Raw genomic sequence first — 17,742 nt, forward strand, 5'->3', positions numbered from 1 at the left:
ACGGCAATTTCAAATAATGGCTCTTTTGATAGAGAAATAAATCACTGAAACGAGGTAAAGCACTAAGGTTTTGCAAGATAACTACCCAATTAGGCTTGAGAAATAGCTTTTTCTGAAATAGAACATATGTTCGTTGTAAAAATAATTCATCTATTCACAAAGAAAGCGAACTAGTACAGGTGCTTCTATTGATCCTGCTCGTTTCCCTCAGATCTTATCCTGATTTGTAATTACATCTTTATTGGCTTATTGACTTGTTTATTGCCTCTCTCCTGAAGAAGGGTCCAAGATCCATGTGAGTAGGGACCATGTCAATTTTAAACAACTGTATATATCATGTACTAGGCATATAAGTATTAAAATTTTTTTTTAGATTTTATTTATTTATTTGACAGAGAGAGAGATCACAAGTAGGCAGAGAGAGAGGGAAGCAGGCTCCCTGCTGAGCAGAGAGCCCGATGTGGGGCTCGATCCCAGGACTCTGGGATCATTACCCGAGCCGAAGGCAGAGGCTTTAACCCACTAAGCCACCCAGATGCCCCTTAAATTACTATTTTTAATAAATACTGAGGATGCTAAAAAATAAAAAAGTACCTTCGAATCAATTTTTATTTATAGGACTATCATTTTACAACCATGTTTGTTAGCTTTTTATCTTGAATGATTTTTGATTTACAATTAATGACACTAGGTATTATTCCCACCCTTTCCCAGTAATGTCCTTTTTCTGTACAAGTATTCAATCCAAAATGTCACTTTGCATTTAATTGTTTATCTCTCTTGTCTTCTCCAATTGTAATAGTCCCTCATGCTTTCCTTGTTTTTTAATGGCCTTACACACTTGAGGAACCCTGGTCATGTATTTTGTAGACTGTCCCTCAGTTTGGGTTTGTCTGTTTTTTCATGATTAGACTGGGGTTGTGGATTTGGGGAAGAATGCCCACAGAGGTGAAGTGCCCTTCTTAGCAAATTCAGGGGATCCAGGCTATCAGTGTGATTTATGATAACGGTACCCATGATCACTTGGTTAAGGTGCCGTGTGGGAGGTTCTTCCACTGTAAAGTTACCATGTTCACCTTTCCATGTTCTGTTTGCTACAAATGAGTCACTAAGTTCAACCCACCCTCAAGAGAGGGAGAACTAAGTTCCACCTCCTAGAAAGGGGCGTATCTATGTATATTATTTAAAACTCTGTAAGGAAGACTTGTGCTTTCTCCACCATTTACATATTTATTCGATCATTTATATCAGTATGGGCTCATGAGTAGTTATTTTATACGTTCGGTTATAATCCAGTGCTATCATTATTTATTTTTATGCTCAATTTTTTTTTTTTTTTTTTTACTTTGGCCATTAGGAGCTCTTTCAGGTTGACTCCTATGCCCTTTTGATACTTTTTTTTTTTAAACATTTCTTTATTTCTGGCCCCAGAGAAAACTCCAGCCTCATTTTGTGTATTCCCCACCTCAGCCCTAGAAGCATTCATTTTTCTAAGGAGTTCTCAAACTGCAATTTTTCAAAAGTAAGTTTCTTGTTCCATTTATGAAGGAAAGAAAATTACACTGATATAGTCATTTTAACATATTTTCAATATTTCACTTAAACTCCATTATTAGATAAATTATTCTGTATTATGACTGACAAAATAGAATTCGTGGTACTACTCTAGAAATTAGTAATACCTTTGTATGTAAATTAATTCAAAGAAGTAAGGACATGAAATAAACTATTTCCACCTGGGATTATTTATTTATGACATACACAGTACTTTAAAGCCTCCTGTCCAAGTAATATCACCAATAATACTGCTGTAACGTATGAAGCTAGGAAGCAGTGTATCAAATCGGGAAAGGAACACCACTCAACCTGGTGGTAGGTTACTATTTCCAATAAAGAAGAAATATTTCTTCTTTAAACCTATCAGTTTGAAAGTGGCCAGTGGAAATGATGGGAAGAGTGAGACAGATAAATAAATATGAGAAGGATACGGGCATAAAGGAATAAAACATATGTTGATAATGTTTAAAGGGTTCACAAGATAAATATGCAAGAACAGCAGATGATTTGGAGTTTGAGTAACTAAGGACACACAATTTGTTATATCCTCTATCTTCTAAAAACTGGTGACCGGCTGTCTTCTAGACTCAAATTGAGGGCTTTCTTTGCATCTGAAAACCCAAGTTCAATTTGAGAGTGTTGCTCAAAAACCTGACTCAGGTAACTATGTCAGGGTTACCTGGTTTAGTCTCATGGCGGCTTCCCTGATGTGCTAGACTATTTTCATGGCTTTTTCTCAGCTTTCTCCAGAGGTCTACTTGTCCTCACCTTTAGTAATCAATAAGCATCACGTGATATTTGATTCCTGCTTTTCTTTGCTTGACTCTCCAATTCATCCTATTCTGTCAGCTATAGGTCATGGATTCTAATTTTGCTATTCTAATGTAGCTTCCATTCTCAACATATGTGATTTTGGTTAGGGAATCCTGTCACACGTTCTAATCCTAGCTATATACAATTAAACTTAACTGTCACGACACAGCCCAAGTGTCTCACGCCATCAGCCAGCTTGTCAGCTTCCACTCAAGGCTCTACCTCCTGGGGCAGAGGTTTCACAGACTATCCATGACATGAGAGAGCAGGGCAGGTGAAGAAGTAAATCCTAACAGCAACAAAAATATTATTATGACCGAAAATATGGCCATAATTTCCTTATAATGGTAGATATGGATACACTGTGTCAACTCATCTTCACCTACCAGGAAACCCCTAGCACCTTCTCATAGGCTCTGAACCTCTACCCAAAACTGGAAATGTAGTTAATAAGCTGAAGAAAGATTATCAGCAACAACATTCCAGATAAAGACAGTTCTACCCCTTATTCTGTGAAGTATTACATGTCAAATTTTTAAGTTTGTCTCTGGTTTAACAGATTAAAACACAATGCTTAGCATTTTGTTCAGGAGCTGGCAGCCCAGAACATATTTCCAGAAGGACAGAAATATCCCCAAAAAGGCACCATTCGATCTTGGTGAGTTCTAAGCTGCCTACCATAGAGTAAGAACATTTTAAAAAGAAGCCAGTCAAAGCAGATTCTAGGCTAAGTTTCCTGATATGGGCTTCAATTAAACTCCACATCAAAGGGACTGAACTAGTTGTTTCCGGTCCCTCTGTGAGATATTCCATGATGCTCTGCTCTGCAGATTCCGCTCAGGGATACATGAGCCTAGAGGGAGTCTCTACTTCAAAATGGTCCAGTGCCCCCCTCCCAAAGATTACAATCTATCAGTGGCAGAAAAGAGGAAAAAGGGAAATCCTCTCATTTTCTCAGGCAGAATGCTCACAAGGGTAGATCAAAATACTATCATTTTAAATAAAATGATGTTGGGTTTAAAATAATCTGCCATCTACCTAACTCCCTTTAAATCCACAGACAAATTTCCTGGGATGGTTTACTTCTTTGGACCTTTCTTATTTTCCTCAGATCACGGATTTCAAGTGTCTTCATAACCTCACAACTTCCAGAAAAATTTTTTTTAAAAATTCATTATAATATGCACTTAAATATGTCTGATAAGCCTGAGATTTTGGAATCTGCTTAGTGAAAACAATACAAGTACTTGATGTATTATGTAATGATAATCTAATAAGAAAGAAGCCATCCCATGCACCTTAAAGAAAACCTCCACAAAAGGCGGCCCAATGTTACATGTAAGGTCTTACTGCTGTAAAACCAGTCTTTAAAGGGATACCAGTAAGGGAGGAAATGGGATCAGGGCTCACATGCAATACAGCAGCTACAGTACTGTTCATCTTAATTTCTAGATAGGAATGCATCTTATATGAGATTTAGTATTATCCTTTATGAAGCTCATCATTAATGTTAATTTGATAGGATCAATAAGCAAACTTCTTTTTAAGGACCATTCTTATGAAAGAGCAGGTAAGAGAGGAGGAAAATAAATCCCTGTTTTGGCGTCACTTACCTATCTGGCCACTGGGTGCCAGAGTAGATCTTCCTAAAGTCAGAGGTTCAGCCAAGCAGATTACTAATTCACAGGGCTGCATACCAAAGCATGAATGGTAAGGACACTAAGAGAGTCTTGTCATTCATGGAGCTGAATCTTTTTTTTAAAAAAACCTCTCAACTATCTTTTCAAAAGAACTCAACAACCGTCTTCTTAATGCATTCTGTGATGTTTAGAAACTACTGAATTTTTATTTATGTATTTAAAAGCAATAGATTTAGTTTTCATTAAAGATCCTTGATACAGTGTTCCCAAACCAAAGTTGATTCCGATTTCGTTTTCATAGATTTGGTCTTGGTTTGCTTTTAGATTTGGATTTGATTTTAGATTTGACTTGGATTCAGTTTTGGTCTTCATGGATTTGGTTTTCACTATAATAAAAGCTTCAGGGTTTCCCACACCAAGTCTCATCTGAGCTGTAGCTGGACTAGCATATGCAATCATATCCCATAGATCCAAACGACTACAATGTCCCCATTGTTAATATCCTGAGCATTGCTGGTCAGAAAACGGACAGAGCAAAATCCACTGGCATTGTTCTCTTTCCTGAAATTGGAAAGTAGTCACTCTTCTGTATCTTTCCCCATATCTCCCCACTTCACGGACTTCAGATGTGTCAACAATTTAACAGTTTAAAAACAAACAAACAAAAAAAAAGGTTCCTTAAAATGCACACTCAATAAGTATGATAAGCCGCAGCTATTAACTTAGAGAAGGCAGAGAGACCATGATTTCTTATGAAGTTTCTTTTAAACAATTCTCTACTTTTGTATCTCTCTCTCTTTTTTTCCTTCCTTTTTTCTTTTTTGTCAGTAGTGAAAGTAAAGTACAATTATGGTGTCTAGAACACAATGCAGGTTTTTACTTAGATTTGCTTTTCCGTTGCTACTGTGTCATCTTCATTGACTCAAGGCCTGGAATTCTAAAAGTTACATGTGATGGAGATCTCTAAATTCCAACCTTCTGAAAAGTGGAGATGGGTTAGACCTAGCAACTTCTTTCCCCTATTTTCTATTAACTTCCACCTTTCTTTTGGTTCTTTATAGAGTGAGAATGTGTCTAATACAACTAAATCCTCATTCTGTACTCACCCAATACAAACATAAACATTAAAAGACACAACTGAAATTTTATCAAAATTTGTAAGAAATTCTCTACCTTCATCAACAGAATCTGAGGTGCTGCTTTTATCCAGAGAAAGATACTCATTTTTATTCAAGTCCAGTGATTTTGATGGTACTCTGCTTAATCTCTTTTCTGAAGTTAGTAAAGGACTCTTTTTCCTCTGTTTCTCATTTTGGGGTTCCTCTTTCTCTAGCCCCTAAAAGGCAAATAATCCAATTTATAAAACAGATTATTGGCTTAGATTTTTAAGGAGGAATCTTTAAAAACAAAAATGCTTTGAAATGCAGCTCTTTGGAAAATATGTTATTTTTACATCACACTTCCAATATAGTCCATAAAATATTGATAACTAGTAATATATTATCTTATAATATACTTACATATTAATGAACAATAAATTTATGAAGAACATCATATAAAAAGAACTCACAGTTAACATCATGTGAATCACTTAAGCAGAAGGGAAAAGGTAGCGGAGGACAAAAATAATGGAAGAGCAGGTTCTTTGGGGTAGGTAAGGGAGAGGAATCAAATCCAATTAGAGTTCCCAGACAATACCTGCACCTGCCCCATCATCTCAAGGAAGAGAACTCCCCCATTCTCAAGACCTGTAACTACAGAGGAAAGGGAAAGAAAATAGAAAGATAAAAGTCACATAAGAGTACAGTAGAGGAGACTGGATTAATAGGAAACATTAATTTCATAGCAAACTTGAAAGAACACAGTTGGCTTTGCTGTTAAGGGATTAAGGAATTGGGCATTAAAAGATATTCCATATTGATACTATCTGTACTTTCTGGGGTGATTTAATCAAGACACATCATTTCTATAATAAATTTAATATTAGGCATTAAAGTCTGAATGCTATTGCTATGTTATTATTCAAGTAGGACTGTATTATAATTGGGTTTAATAAAACAGTGTAAAAATACAAACTATACAGCAAAGTACCTTCTTGCATTATCTGTGTGTAAACAGATGAAAGAGAACATTATTTCTAACCTGCCCCATGAGATCTTTGAGCAGCACTGGGCTCCAAGGAGGAAACAGGTTTCTATCAGCCACTCAGAGAGCAGAATAACAACTGGGACCCAAGGTACAATTAATGAAAGGATTATACTACCCTAGTCAAACGACTGACTCTCTAAGCACAGATTACTGCCAAAATTAAGTCTTGATTTATTTGGGAGTTCCACACTACAAAGCAACATGCTTACTAGCTGACCCAGAACCTCTTCAGCAGATGTTAAACAGAGTAACCTTCCATACATATTTCTCCTGTTGTTTGTAATTGAGATATGGCTCCTATTATAAAGAATATAAACAGATAATTTCAGGAAAAGTAAGCCACTATTTTTGAGTGGTTGGTAGCTACACAATTTTTATTTCTTTGTATTCTTTTTTGTATTTCCTGGATTTTTCAAAGAATATTAATTTTATAACTTAAGGAAGTTATATTTCATCTTAAAATGTTTTAAAAATACTATTTTCAGGGCGCCTGGGTGGCTCAGTGGGTTAAAGCCTCTGCCTACGGCTCGGGTCATGATCTCAGGGCCCTGGGATCGAGCCCCGCATCGGGCTCTCTGCTTAGCAGGGAGCCTGCTTCGCCCTCTCTCTCTCTCTGCCTGCCTCTCTGACTACAGGTGATCTCTCTCTCTGTCAAATAAATAAATAAAATCTTTAAAAAATAAATAAATAAAATATAATTTTCACTTTTTGTTATTTCCAACTTTCTAGGAAGTAAAAATGACATGAAGTAAGTGACATATGATATTTTCTGACCTCTGAGAATTTGATTATACTGTTCTTGAATGAAAAAAAAAAAAAGGAGTTGGGGGTGCCTGGGTGGCTAAGTCCTTAAAGCATCTGCCTTGGGCTCAGGTCCTGGGATGAAGCCCTGCATCAGACCCCCTACTCAGCAGGAAGCCTGCTTCCCTCTCTCCCACTCCCCCTGCTTGTGTTCCTCTCCCTGTGTCTCTCTTTGTCAAATAAATAAATAAAATCTTTTAAAAAGGGACGCCTGGGTGGCTCAGTGGGTTAAAGCCTCTGCCTTCGGCTCAGGTCATGATCTCAGGGTCCTGGATCGAGCCCCGCTACGGGCTCTCTGCTCAGCGGGGAGCCTGCTTCTTCCTCTCTCTCTGCCTGCCTCTCTGCCTACTTGTGATCTCCATCTGTCAAATAAATAAAATCTTAAAAAAAAAAAATCTTTTAAAAAAAGGAGTGAACTTCCATGCTACTTGTATTCTATAACCTGAAGACATCTATAGGAAACATCAATGAACGTATGGTCAATCTTAAAATATTAACACCTTCCTCTATATTCCACTCTCTTTCCTTAAAGGAAATATGACATCCTTCAGGGACAAAACTAGAAGCAAGAACCAAAGGATTAACTATTCTAAGAGCCAGGTACAGAAGACAATATCAAGGCAGTAGGTAGTAAGAAAGACTCAGGATTACTAGTTTTGAGAATCCAGTCCTCAAAGTCAGGCGTTTGTAAAAGGATCAGGAGATTGCAAGAAATGTCCTATCTTGTTACCTCTCTAAAATTGAGTGGTTTGGTTTTCTCCATGAGAACATATAAAGAGATTAGCACCCAGAATCACTTCCCATATATCAGTAGTAAGTTCCTAAGGGTCTCTAGATGAATAGTTTTGCAAGAAATCCACAATACAAATTCAGACTGGGATAGATGCATGCCAGTTGCCTGAAACAAGTTTATAACTTGATGGACTTTACATATTCTGTTTCAATGTTTTCCCGACACTTATTCACAGATGCTGGTTGGCTCCAAGTGAGAAGACAGAAAAAGGCCCTCACTGGCTACATGCAGATTCACCTTGAAATAACAGCTTATGGTTATTGAATACTTAATGTGTATTAGGGATAGTTCAAAGCACTTTCACATATATTAATTCATTTAATCCTTATTAAAAAAAACCTTATGGGGTATTACTGTCTTCATCTTATAACTGAGAAAACAAAAGCATAGAAATGTGAAGTAATTAAGTTGACTTCTTTAAGGGCATTCAGGTAGCAAGTGGCAGAGGCAGGATTTGAAAGCAACTCTCTGCTTTAAACCAAGAAATTCTGGTGCAGCCCAGATTTCCATCCCCAATCAGCAGAACGAAAACCCTACCATAGGAGCCCTCTCAGCACTCAGAATGTGGTCTCCAAATACCATCCTTCATTAGGAACTGTGGCCCATTAGGAAAATGGCTGATACTGAGTCTGGGACAGTAAGTGTACAAAGTGTGCCTGGGTCACATTATTGTGATAGAAAGGAAGCCATCAAAGATTACGGATCATTTAAAAAAAACAAAGCAAGGGCACCTGTGTGGCTCAGTGGGTTAAGCTTCTGCCTTCGGCTCAGGTCATGATCTCAGGGTTCTGGAATCGAGCCCCACATTGGGTTCTCTGCTCGGCGGGGAGCCTGCTTCCCCCCCCCCCCCGCCTGCCTCTCTGCCTACTTGTGATCTCTCTCTCTGTGTCAAATAAATAAAATCTTTAAAAAATAAAAAAAAGCAGCCAACCTGAAGGGGCTCCCATTGGCAGAGGAGACAAAATGAGCATTTAAAAAAATAAATAATGACTAAAATGATAGAAATTCATTGAAATTTTAAAAAAAGAAAGCAATGTGCTTATAATGATACTTGAAAAAATAAAATGATACGTGAATTAACCTGATGTACCTGCTTTCAGAGTCAACTTAAGAAGCACCTCCTGTTATTCAAGCATGTGGCACAGGGTTCTCATCTTCCCTTTCAAAAGAGATTTTTCCTACCACTTAATCTGAAAAATCTGCTAACTACAAAATACTCTACCTTATTATATTTTTAATGACATCTATCCCCCTTGGAAACTAATGCTCAGGAAACTGTCTAGTAGTTCTGCACCATATCCAGCTCTGAACAAAACCACACATTCCCTTATAACCTCTGCTACTTATAGACTTAAAACCTTTCTCCTAAGACAAAGGAGCAGCCTGACACCTTAAATTTTTAAACATTTTGTATAGTATATTTTTACTTGATCTTGCATTATGATTAACACATGGCAGCATCAGATATATTTTAAAAGGTATATCATGCACTAACCTTTGGTGGATTTCCATCAATTGACTCTGCTTCTGAAACCCGATTTACTGATTCTCGGGTAAAACTGATGGACTTTGAAAATTTTTCATCTCTCTCGCCACAGTCATCCAAGCTACTTCTTCCTGGACTTCTGTAAGAAACACGTCATTATAGAACATAATCAAGGTCAGTTCCACACAAATAAGTGATTCAGTCTCCCCACTGAGGTCCTTTGCTATTATAAAGCATTTTGACAACAAATGGGTGTTTGTAATGTAACAAATAAGCCCTACTTATAACAAGGCCATCTTCCTAAATCACATGCAGATTGACTTTATTTCTGAAAACAAAATATGCTCACATGGGATTTGATAAATTTCAGAAACCATTAAAAAATTAACCAAGTACAAGCGGCTGTAACAACAGTTAATACAATGAATTATGATAGCTTGTTTAAATTTCAGTTATGAACCACCACAAAGCTTTGAAAGGTGCAGGGCAGGGGTCTGAGTTGGATGCCAGTCAACTCCAGAACGTAGTTTCAGATCTCCTTCCTTCTGATTCACTTCCAGCTGAGGTGGTGAGTCCCTCCCAGAAGGGGGAGCTCCCGATATCTGAGCACAAACCCCATCAATCAGTCCATGCCCACCTTCTTGCTCTTCTCGTTCCTAAGAATAAAGTTTAAGGAACAGCTTTCATATGGCCCTAGGAACATGACTCTAACAAATGTGCTGAGACCTACTTTTCCTCTCTTAGGGAAGAGCATAAAGAAAGGAAAATCTGGGGCGCCTGGGTGGCTCAGTGGGTTAAGCCGCTGCCCTCAGCTCAGGTCATGATCTCAGAGTCCTGGGATGGAGCCCCGCATCGCATCAGGGCTCTCTGCTCAGCGGGGAGCCTGCTTCCTCCTCTCTCTCTGCCTGCCTCTCTGCCTGCTTGTGATCTCTCTCTGTCAAATAAATAAATAAAATCTTTAAAAAAAAAAAAAAAAGAAAGAAAGGAAAATCTAAGAAACATAAAAGGAGTACAACTGATCTAATGTCTAAGTCTCTAAGTCTCTAAGTCTCAAACTTACTAAGCAATTATTCCAATGAAATCTTTGCTTACATAGAGACTTAAAGCTCTTCTAAAATAAAGTAGCAGCCTAACATCTTCAGCCATGTCTTCCCGAGGAACACCCCTATTCTACCCCACCCAAATAACACTTAGATCTGCCACCAAGTCACTCTTGGCCAGGCAAAATGGCAAGAAAAATGGCCCCTTGGAGACTAGTTCAGCAAATGAGTATCTGCATGTAAGGATTTTACAGATGGGAGTGAACTGCGGAGAAATCCAGAAAGGAAAATGGAGGGATAGTGATAGAGAAAATGAAAATGAAGATGAAGATGGAATAGCTGAGGAAATAAAGGTTTGAGACAGATACACTTCTTTCAGGAAGTGGGAAGAAAGGGAAAAGGAAAAGGGGATGAGGATCTGGCTACAAAGTCTCTGAGAAAGCATTCAATCACCAGAAGACAATAGCAGCCTCTCTGGTGACTTCAAAAAGCTGAACCTTAGAGGATATAAAGAATCCACTCAAAAATATTCAGTCTCTTCTTCTTTAAAGACTAGAAACTCCTTGAGTTGGCAGGGACCCTGGAGCTCATTGAGTTGAACTGCCTAATTTCAGAGATGAGTAAAGTGAGGATGAGAAAGACGAGGAGATTGGTTTGAGGTAGCGCAGCTACTTGGTGGCCAAGTCCAGACTAGAACCCAGATCTTCTCCATCATAATCCAAGGATCACTGCATTATGTCAATTGTCTTTCTACACAGACCTAAGAGAGACTAGTAAACTTTACAAGAAGAGTACAATGGAAATTTTTAACTTTACAGAAAACTAATAAAATATGCATGTGCAACCACATTAAAAAAAGACTGAAATATTGATGCTGAGCTGAAATGGTATAAAGAGGATCAGCATAACTAGAAGGCTACCTAAATAAAGGAAAAATTGTGTACATGGTGGACTTCTGAAAGCTTTCTATATTAAGATTTATTTGCTATAGAATGTTTAAGTAAGAGTTTGATTAAGATATAATTCATGTACCATAAAATTCACCCATTTAAAGTGTACAATACAGTGGTTACAGAGTTGCACAATCATGACCACAACTGTCTAGTTTTAGAACATGTTCATCCCCAAAAAGAAATCCTGTACCCATTAGCAATCACTCCCCATTGCCCCTTCCTCCCAGCCTCTGGCAACTACTAATCTTTCTGTCCCTATGGCTCTACTCATTCTGGATTCCATCTCATACAAATGGAATCATACGATATGTGGTCTTCGGTGACTTGCTCCTTTCATTTGCTTCTTTCACTTATAATGTCTACTATAGAATTTTAATGTATTATCCCTAGTTGTTTTTACTGCTATGGCCTCAATTACCATTGGACAAAATGTACTTTTATTTGCACAGGCTAATAAAAATGTCCACTCTTGGGGTACCTGGGTGGCTCAGTGGGTTAAAGCCTCTGCCTTCAGCTCGGGTCATGATCCCAGGGTCCTGGGATCGAGTCCCGCATCAGGCTCTCTGCTCAGCGGGAGGCCTGCTTCCTCCTCTCTCTCTGCCTGCCTCTCTGCCTACTTGTGATTTCTGTCTGTCAAATAAATAAATAAATAAATAAATAAATAAATAAAATAAAATCTTAAAAAAAAAAAGTCCACTCTTCCCAGTGGATACCCACCTGTCAAAAATTACCTCTCTCATCTCTGAATTTCTTTATCACATTATCTATTGCTACTCTTGGCCTTTATTATTTTCAACCTCGTATTATAATCATTTGCATTCCCCACAGTACCATCAGTCCCTTTCATTAATGCACTCAATATTTATTGAGTACCAACTACATGTCAAACACCACACTAGGGTTTTCTCGAGGAAACATCATATTATCTTTGTATCCCTCAAAATATCTACCAGCTAATTTATTTTATTGTTATCTATAAGATCAGAGATGTCACTAGGTACTTCTTCAGATCCTTAAGAAAAAGCTTTACTAAAACCACACTTTAAGTAAATCCTAAATGACACAGTTACAAAATTGACATTTCCTTATATGTCCTATATTTGCTTTTGCAATTTAGCACTACTACTCGCTGTCCTCGCCTTTCACTGCATTCCACTACAGAGAACAAAGAGGCAAATTCTACCCAAGGATGAATTAATAGAAATTCTAAATTAGTAAAGTCTAAAATATTTCTGCTTGAATTCATGATTAATAAATCGTGAAATTTCAAAACATTTTGCTCTACCTTTGCTGTGCATTATCCTCGATCGACAGAGACAAGTTTTCCATCTCTTCAGCATTTAAGCCTAGCTCATTGCCATAGTTCTGCTGGAGCAGCTGCCAGAATTCCTGTCTGGTCAAGTTCTAAAAGGACAGAAAAATTACACTGAGTATTGGAAAAGATAGGCTAGGATAACACAGTGATTCAAAACATGAATTCTGAAGTCAAAATGATCTGTTGTGCAGATTCTAAATGTGTAACTTTGGTAGTTATTTGACCTTTCTAGATGTCAGTTTTCTGTATCTGTAAAAAAAAAAAAATGTGTCAACAAAACTTATCCAACAGGATTGATAGTGGGAGTTGATAAGATTTTAAAGTGTGTAACATAATAACTACTGAAAATGGGAAGTAAGATGTTTAAAATGGTCTTTTCGTAGAATGGTTTGTTCACAATATCAGACAATAACCAATGTGAAATTTAAATTCTATAATCCAACCCTCTGCTGTGACCACTGGGTCAACACTGAGAGATCCAATCATCAATTCAGAATCATCCTCTTAATCCATAATGTATCTGAATATTTCAACCATTTAAAAAACCTTATATATCAGGGGTGCCTGGGTAGCTCAGCTGAGCATCTGCCTTTGGCTCAGGTCATAATCCCAAGGTCCTGGGATCCAGCCCTGCATTGGGCTCTTTGCTCAGCAGGTAGCCTGCTTCTCCTTCCCCTCTCCCTCTCTCTCTGCCTGCTGCTCCCCCTGCTTGTGCTCTGCCAAATAAATAAATAAAATCTTAAAAAAAAAAAAAAAAACCTGGTATATCAGTAAACTTTAAGTTATACTTTCCTAAAATATAAAAGGCAACAGACTAGAATTCAGGGTATTTTCTCTGATTTACTTTTAACAAAATCCAACTTGTTCTTTGTAGGTATCATATCAGAGTTAAAATCATCTAATACCAAAAACTTGTGCATTATATAGCAAAACAAAATCAATAATAGTATGATAACCAATGATCTGATTTTTATAAATATTTTAGGTCTAATATAATTACATGATTAAGCAAGGTAGAGGGAGGCAACATAATACCTGAGGCAACTCTTGGCAAGATTCTTCTCTCTTATTCATCCAACAAATATTTATTTAGAACCAACCAAACATGTATCACTGCACTAAATGACTAAGGAGGGCAAAAGTAATGTGCAAGAAAGCAAAAATGGACTTTTCAGACTTCATCAAGATAAAAGCCTTCTCCACAGCAAAGTAAATAGTCAACAGAACTAAGAGGAAACCCACAGAATAGGAGATGATACTGTGCAAGTGACATTACAGATAAAGGGCTGGTATCCAAGATCTATAAAGAACTTCTCAAACTCAACACCAAAAACACAAATAATCCAGTCAAGAAATGGGCAGAAGACATGAACAGACACTTCTCCAAAGAAGACATAAAAATGGCTAACAGACACATGAAAAAATGTTCAACATCTCTAGCCATCAGGGAAATACAAATCAAAACCATAATGAGGGTGACTGGGTAGCTCAGTTGGTTAAGCGTCTGCCTTTGGCTCCGGTTGTGATCCGAGGGTCCTGGGAGAGAGTTCTAGATCGGGTTCCCTGCTCCACAGGGAGTCTGCTTCTCCCTCTGCCCCTCCCCTCACTCATTCTCTTAACCTTGACTTTCTCTCAAATAAATAAATCTTTTAAAAAGATTTATTTACACCAGTTAGAATGGCAAAAATTAGTAAGATGGAAAAAAACAAATGTTGGTGAGGATATGGAGAAAAAGGAACACTCTTGCACTGTTGGTGGGAATGCAAGCTGGTACAGCCACTCTGGAGAACAGTATGGAGGTTCTTCAAGACATTAAAAATAGAGCTATCCTATGACCCAGCAATTGCACCACTGGGTATTTACCCAAGATACAGATGTGGTGAAAAGGAGGGGCAAATGCACCCCAATGTTCATAGCAGCAATGTCCACAATAGCCAAACTCTGGAAGGAGCTGAGATGTCCTTCAACAGATGAATGGATAAAGAAGGTGTGGTTCATATCTACAATGGAATATTACTCAGCCATCAGAAACGATGGATTCCTACCATTTGCATCGACATGGATGGAACTGGAGGGGATTATGCTAAGTGAAATAAGTCAAGCAGAAAAAGACAATTATCATATGGTTTCACTCATATGTGGAACATAAGGAATAGCATGGAGGACCACAGGGGAAAGGAAGGAAAAGTGAATGGAAAGAAATCAAAGAAGACGACAAACCATGAGAGACTCTGGACTCTGGGAACCAAACTGAGGGTTACAGAAGGGAGGGGGGTGGGAGGGATGGGGTAAACAGGTGATAGGTATTAAGGAGGGCACGTGTGGTGATGAGCACTGGGTGTTATACACAACTAATGAATCACTGAACACTACATCTAAAACTAATGATGTACTGTATAGGCTAATTGAACATAATAATAAAAAAAATAATGTATAAGTTAAGCTCCTTGCCCTCAAACAACTTAAATATAGTTGAAGAAACATGGGAGACTTTTTAAGTTAAATATGACAGGCTATAATTTATTAAGTACTAAAGTACTAATAGAATCAACATATTATAAAAGTCTAAATGCAAGAAATATTACTGTGCATTTACATGTAATATTTGTATTAGATAAGGCTACACAGTGGAGAAGGTCTCCAGCAGAGCTGAAGGAAGGACATGAATGGAGAAAATGGAAAAATGAGGAAATACAAATACAGAATACATACAAAAAGAACATAGGTAATCCTTGCTTTTTTTTTTTTTTTAGGTTTATTTATTTTTATTTTAGAGAAAGCAAGCACACACACTCATGTGTGGCGGGGGGAGAGGCATAGGGAAAGGGAAAGAGAGAATCCTCAAGCAGACTCCCCTCTGAGCATGGACCCCCCAAGGCAAGGCTTGATCCCAGGACCCTGAGATCATGACCTGAGTCAAAATCAAGAGTTGGCTACCTAACTGACTAAGCCATCCAGATGCCCTAGGTAATACTTGTTCAGAAGTCAGTTAACAGTTTATTCACCTAACTGGAGTAAAAAACTTAAGTCAAAAAAATTAAGTCAGATTTGAAGTCAGCAAATAAAGACGAAGATTTAATGAGGCCTAAACATACATATGCCTTAAATTCCTCCCTGATATTCCCTTTGACAATTGCCACTTCTTAATTTTCTTCCTCCTCCTTTCTTCTCCCTGTCTGGCGGCTATGGAATCTTTGTTACATTACACTAGATGACCTTCAGTATATTTCATGGAACCTCAAAGAGATAAGAACAAAATTTCTACACATTAGACCACCAGTTTTCAATTTGCCATACCCAGACTACTGGGTTTCCACAAAAGCAGCTGAAGAAAATTCAGATATTATCAGTACTTTAAAAAATCAAAAATATCCAAACAGTTACCTACAATAAAGTTATTCAAGCTAAGTAATTGTCAGGGTTCTTTGGGTCTGAATCACGTTAGCCTAGAGGAGTTATCTAAGGCTGATAAGAAACTCTCATTGTAAATAATGTGTGTCTAACAAACAATAATGTTCTAACATTTTATTATTTAGTATACTCCACTTGTTTGGTGGGCAAAGTCTTTTGAAGATTAGTGTCCATGAAAGAAAAAATAAAAAGGATCACTAGTAGCAGAGAAAGTTAAGGAACCACTGTCCTTCATCCTAAAGATACCCCCACACATTTCTTTTCTGACTTCCACACCAGAAAAGCCATTTGTGAATAGCAATTAGCTCATATTAATAACTCAATCTTTCAAAGACACTACCTTTGAAATACTTTTAGTGCCATAAATGGATGGTTAACTTTATAAAGAGAAACAAGAAAATTTCAATATACTTATGGAAGATTAACCTTTTACAAAAACTTCTCTGGAATAATAAAAATCAAAGTATTCCAAACAGACTAAAGGAAGTAGATAAACTAATGATAAATATTCAGACAGCTTTCCAAGAGTGAAAGACATGAAATGTAGATATAAAATAGTAACAACAAAAATGCAATTTTAAAATATATTATCAAATACTATCAGGAAGTTAATAGTAAATAGGGTAATATACTTTTTTTTAATCTATTAGTTTATATATAAAGTGTATTTTTATATACAAATATAAAAGTATATACTTACTATTTTATATAAAGGTATAAAGTATGTACATATATATAAATTAATGGAAAACAAAATAGAATTCATTTAGTTAACCATCTTTTTTTTTTTACCATCCTAAATTCACCATCTTACAGATCTGCTAATTTGTTAAAAATAACTTTTTCTAGGGACGCCTGGGTGGCTCAATCGGTTAAGCTGCTGCCTTCAGCTCAGGTCATGATCCATCCCAGGGTCCTGGGATTGAGTCCCACATTAGGCTCCTTGTCCAGCAGGGAGCCTGCTTCTCTCTCTACCTCTGCCTGCCACTCTGCCTGCTTGTGCTCTCTCTCTGACAAATAAATAAAATCTTTCAAACAAATCTTTAAAAAATTAAAAATAAAAAATTAAAAAAATAACTTCTTCTACAAAGTTGGTCAGAAGTCACAAAAAATGTGGTTATTTGTAGTCATGTGGAATATTTAAACATTAAAACATATACCCAGACTGATATTCATAATTTTCTGAATAATAATAATTCTCTGAATTAGGTTGTTTCAAAAAAACAACCTAAATTTTAAACAAAGGCAGACCACCTACCTGCAAACAATGGAGGGTTCTCCTGGGTTCAGCCGACAGAGAGTACTTTAACAAAATAAAGATGAACCAAGTAGCAATCAGATAAGACTCAAGTCAGAAGATCAATTTCTGGCCCAGAAAGCTTTGTGTTCTAAGTATTCTGCAGTCTTTATCTGCAGCAGAGTTCCAAATACTTAATGACAACTACGTGAAATCACTGTTTCAATCTTCTCGTTTGTGTTATGAGAGGCTTCTCCTTATGAAAGACATGTTCTATTGAGTTTAAAGCACATTATTTGTCACTTCCTGGTCTGTAGTACCAGCACTCTTTCCAAGGTTGCGGTCAGAATGCAGAAGTGGTAGTTACACCTCACTCTACAGGTTCCTAAGCCACTCCCACTAGAAGAGGCTAGGTAAACAGAGTTTTATTAAAGGGACAGATCTCAATTTCTTCCGTTCCACGCAAGATTAGAAACAATAAAATGCCAATGAAAATATCTGCTTGTGCTCAATTATGTAAGATGCCTATCACAATATTATTCCAATCT

The 17,742-nt window shown here is 37.3% G+C and overlaps 1 protein-coding gene across 6 annotated transcripts in view; it reads right to left on the reverse strand.

Moving 5' to 3' along the window:
• Positions 1-17,742, reverse strand: part of GRAMD1C (GRAM domain containing 1C) — a 92,191-nt gene that overhangs the window by 23,040 nt on the left and 51,409 nt on the right. For 5 of the 6 annotated variants that reach the window (XM_032348301.1, XM_032348293.1, XM_032348311.1 and 2 more), the window contains 3 exons: positions 12,517-12,635; positions 9,248-9,377; positions 5,184-5,346 (listed from right to left, as the gene is read on the reverse strand). In XM_032348301.1, the coding sequence (XP_032204192.1) occupies positions 5,184-5,346; positions 9,248-9,377; positions 12,517-12,635 (412 nt within the window). Of the gene's footprint in view, positions 1-5,183; positions 5,347-9,247; positions 9,378-12,516; positions 12,636-17,215; positions 17,554-17,742 lie in introns of those variants that run through there. The other variant, XM_032348320.1, reaches the window with a different exon arrangement.

This window comes from Mustela erminea, chromosome 1, assembly GCF_009829155.1.
Source record: "Mustela erminea isolate mMusErm1 chromosome 1, mMusErm1.Pri, whole genome shotgun sequence".
NCBI classification, from domain to species: Eukaryota; Metazoa; Chordata; class Mammalia; order Carnivora; family Mustelidae; genus Mustela; species Mustela erminea.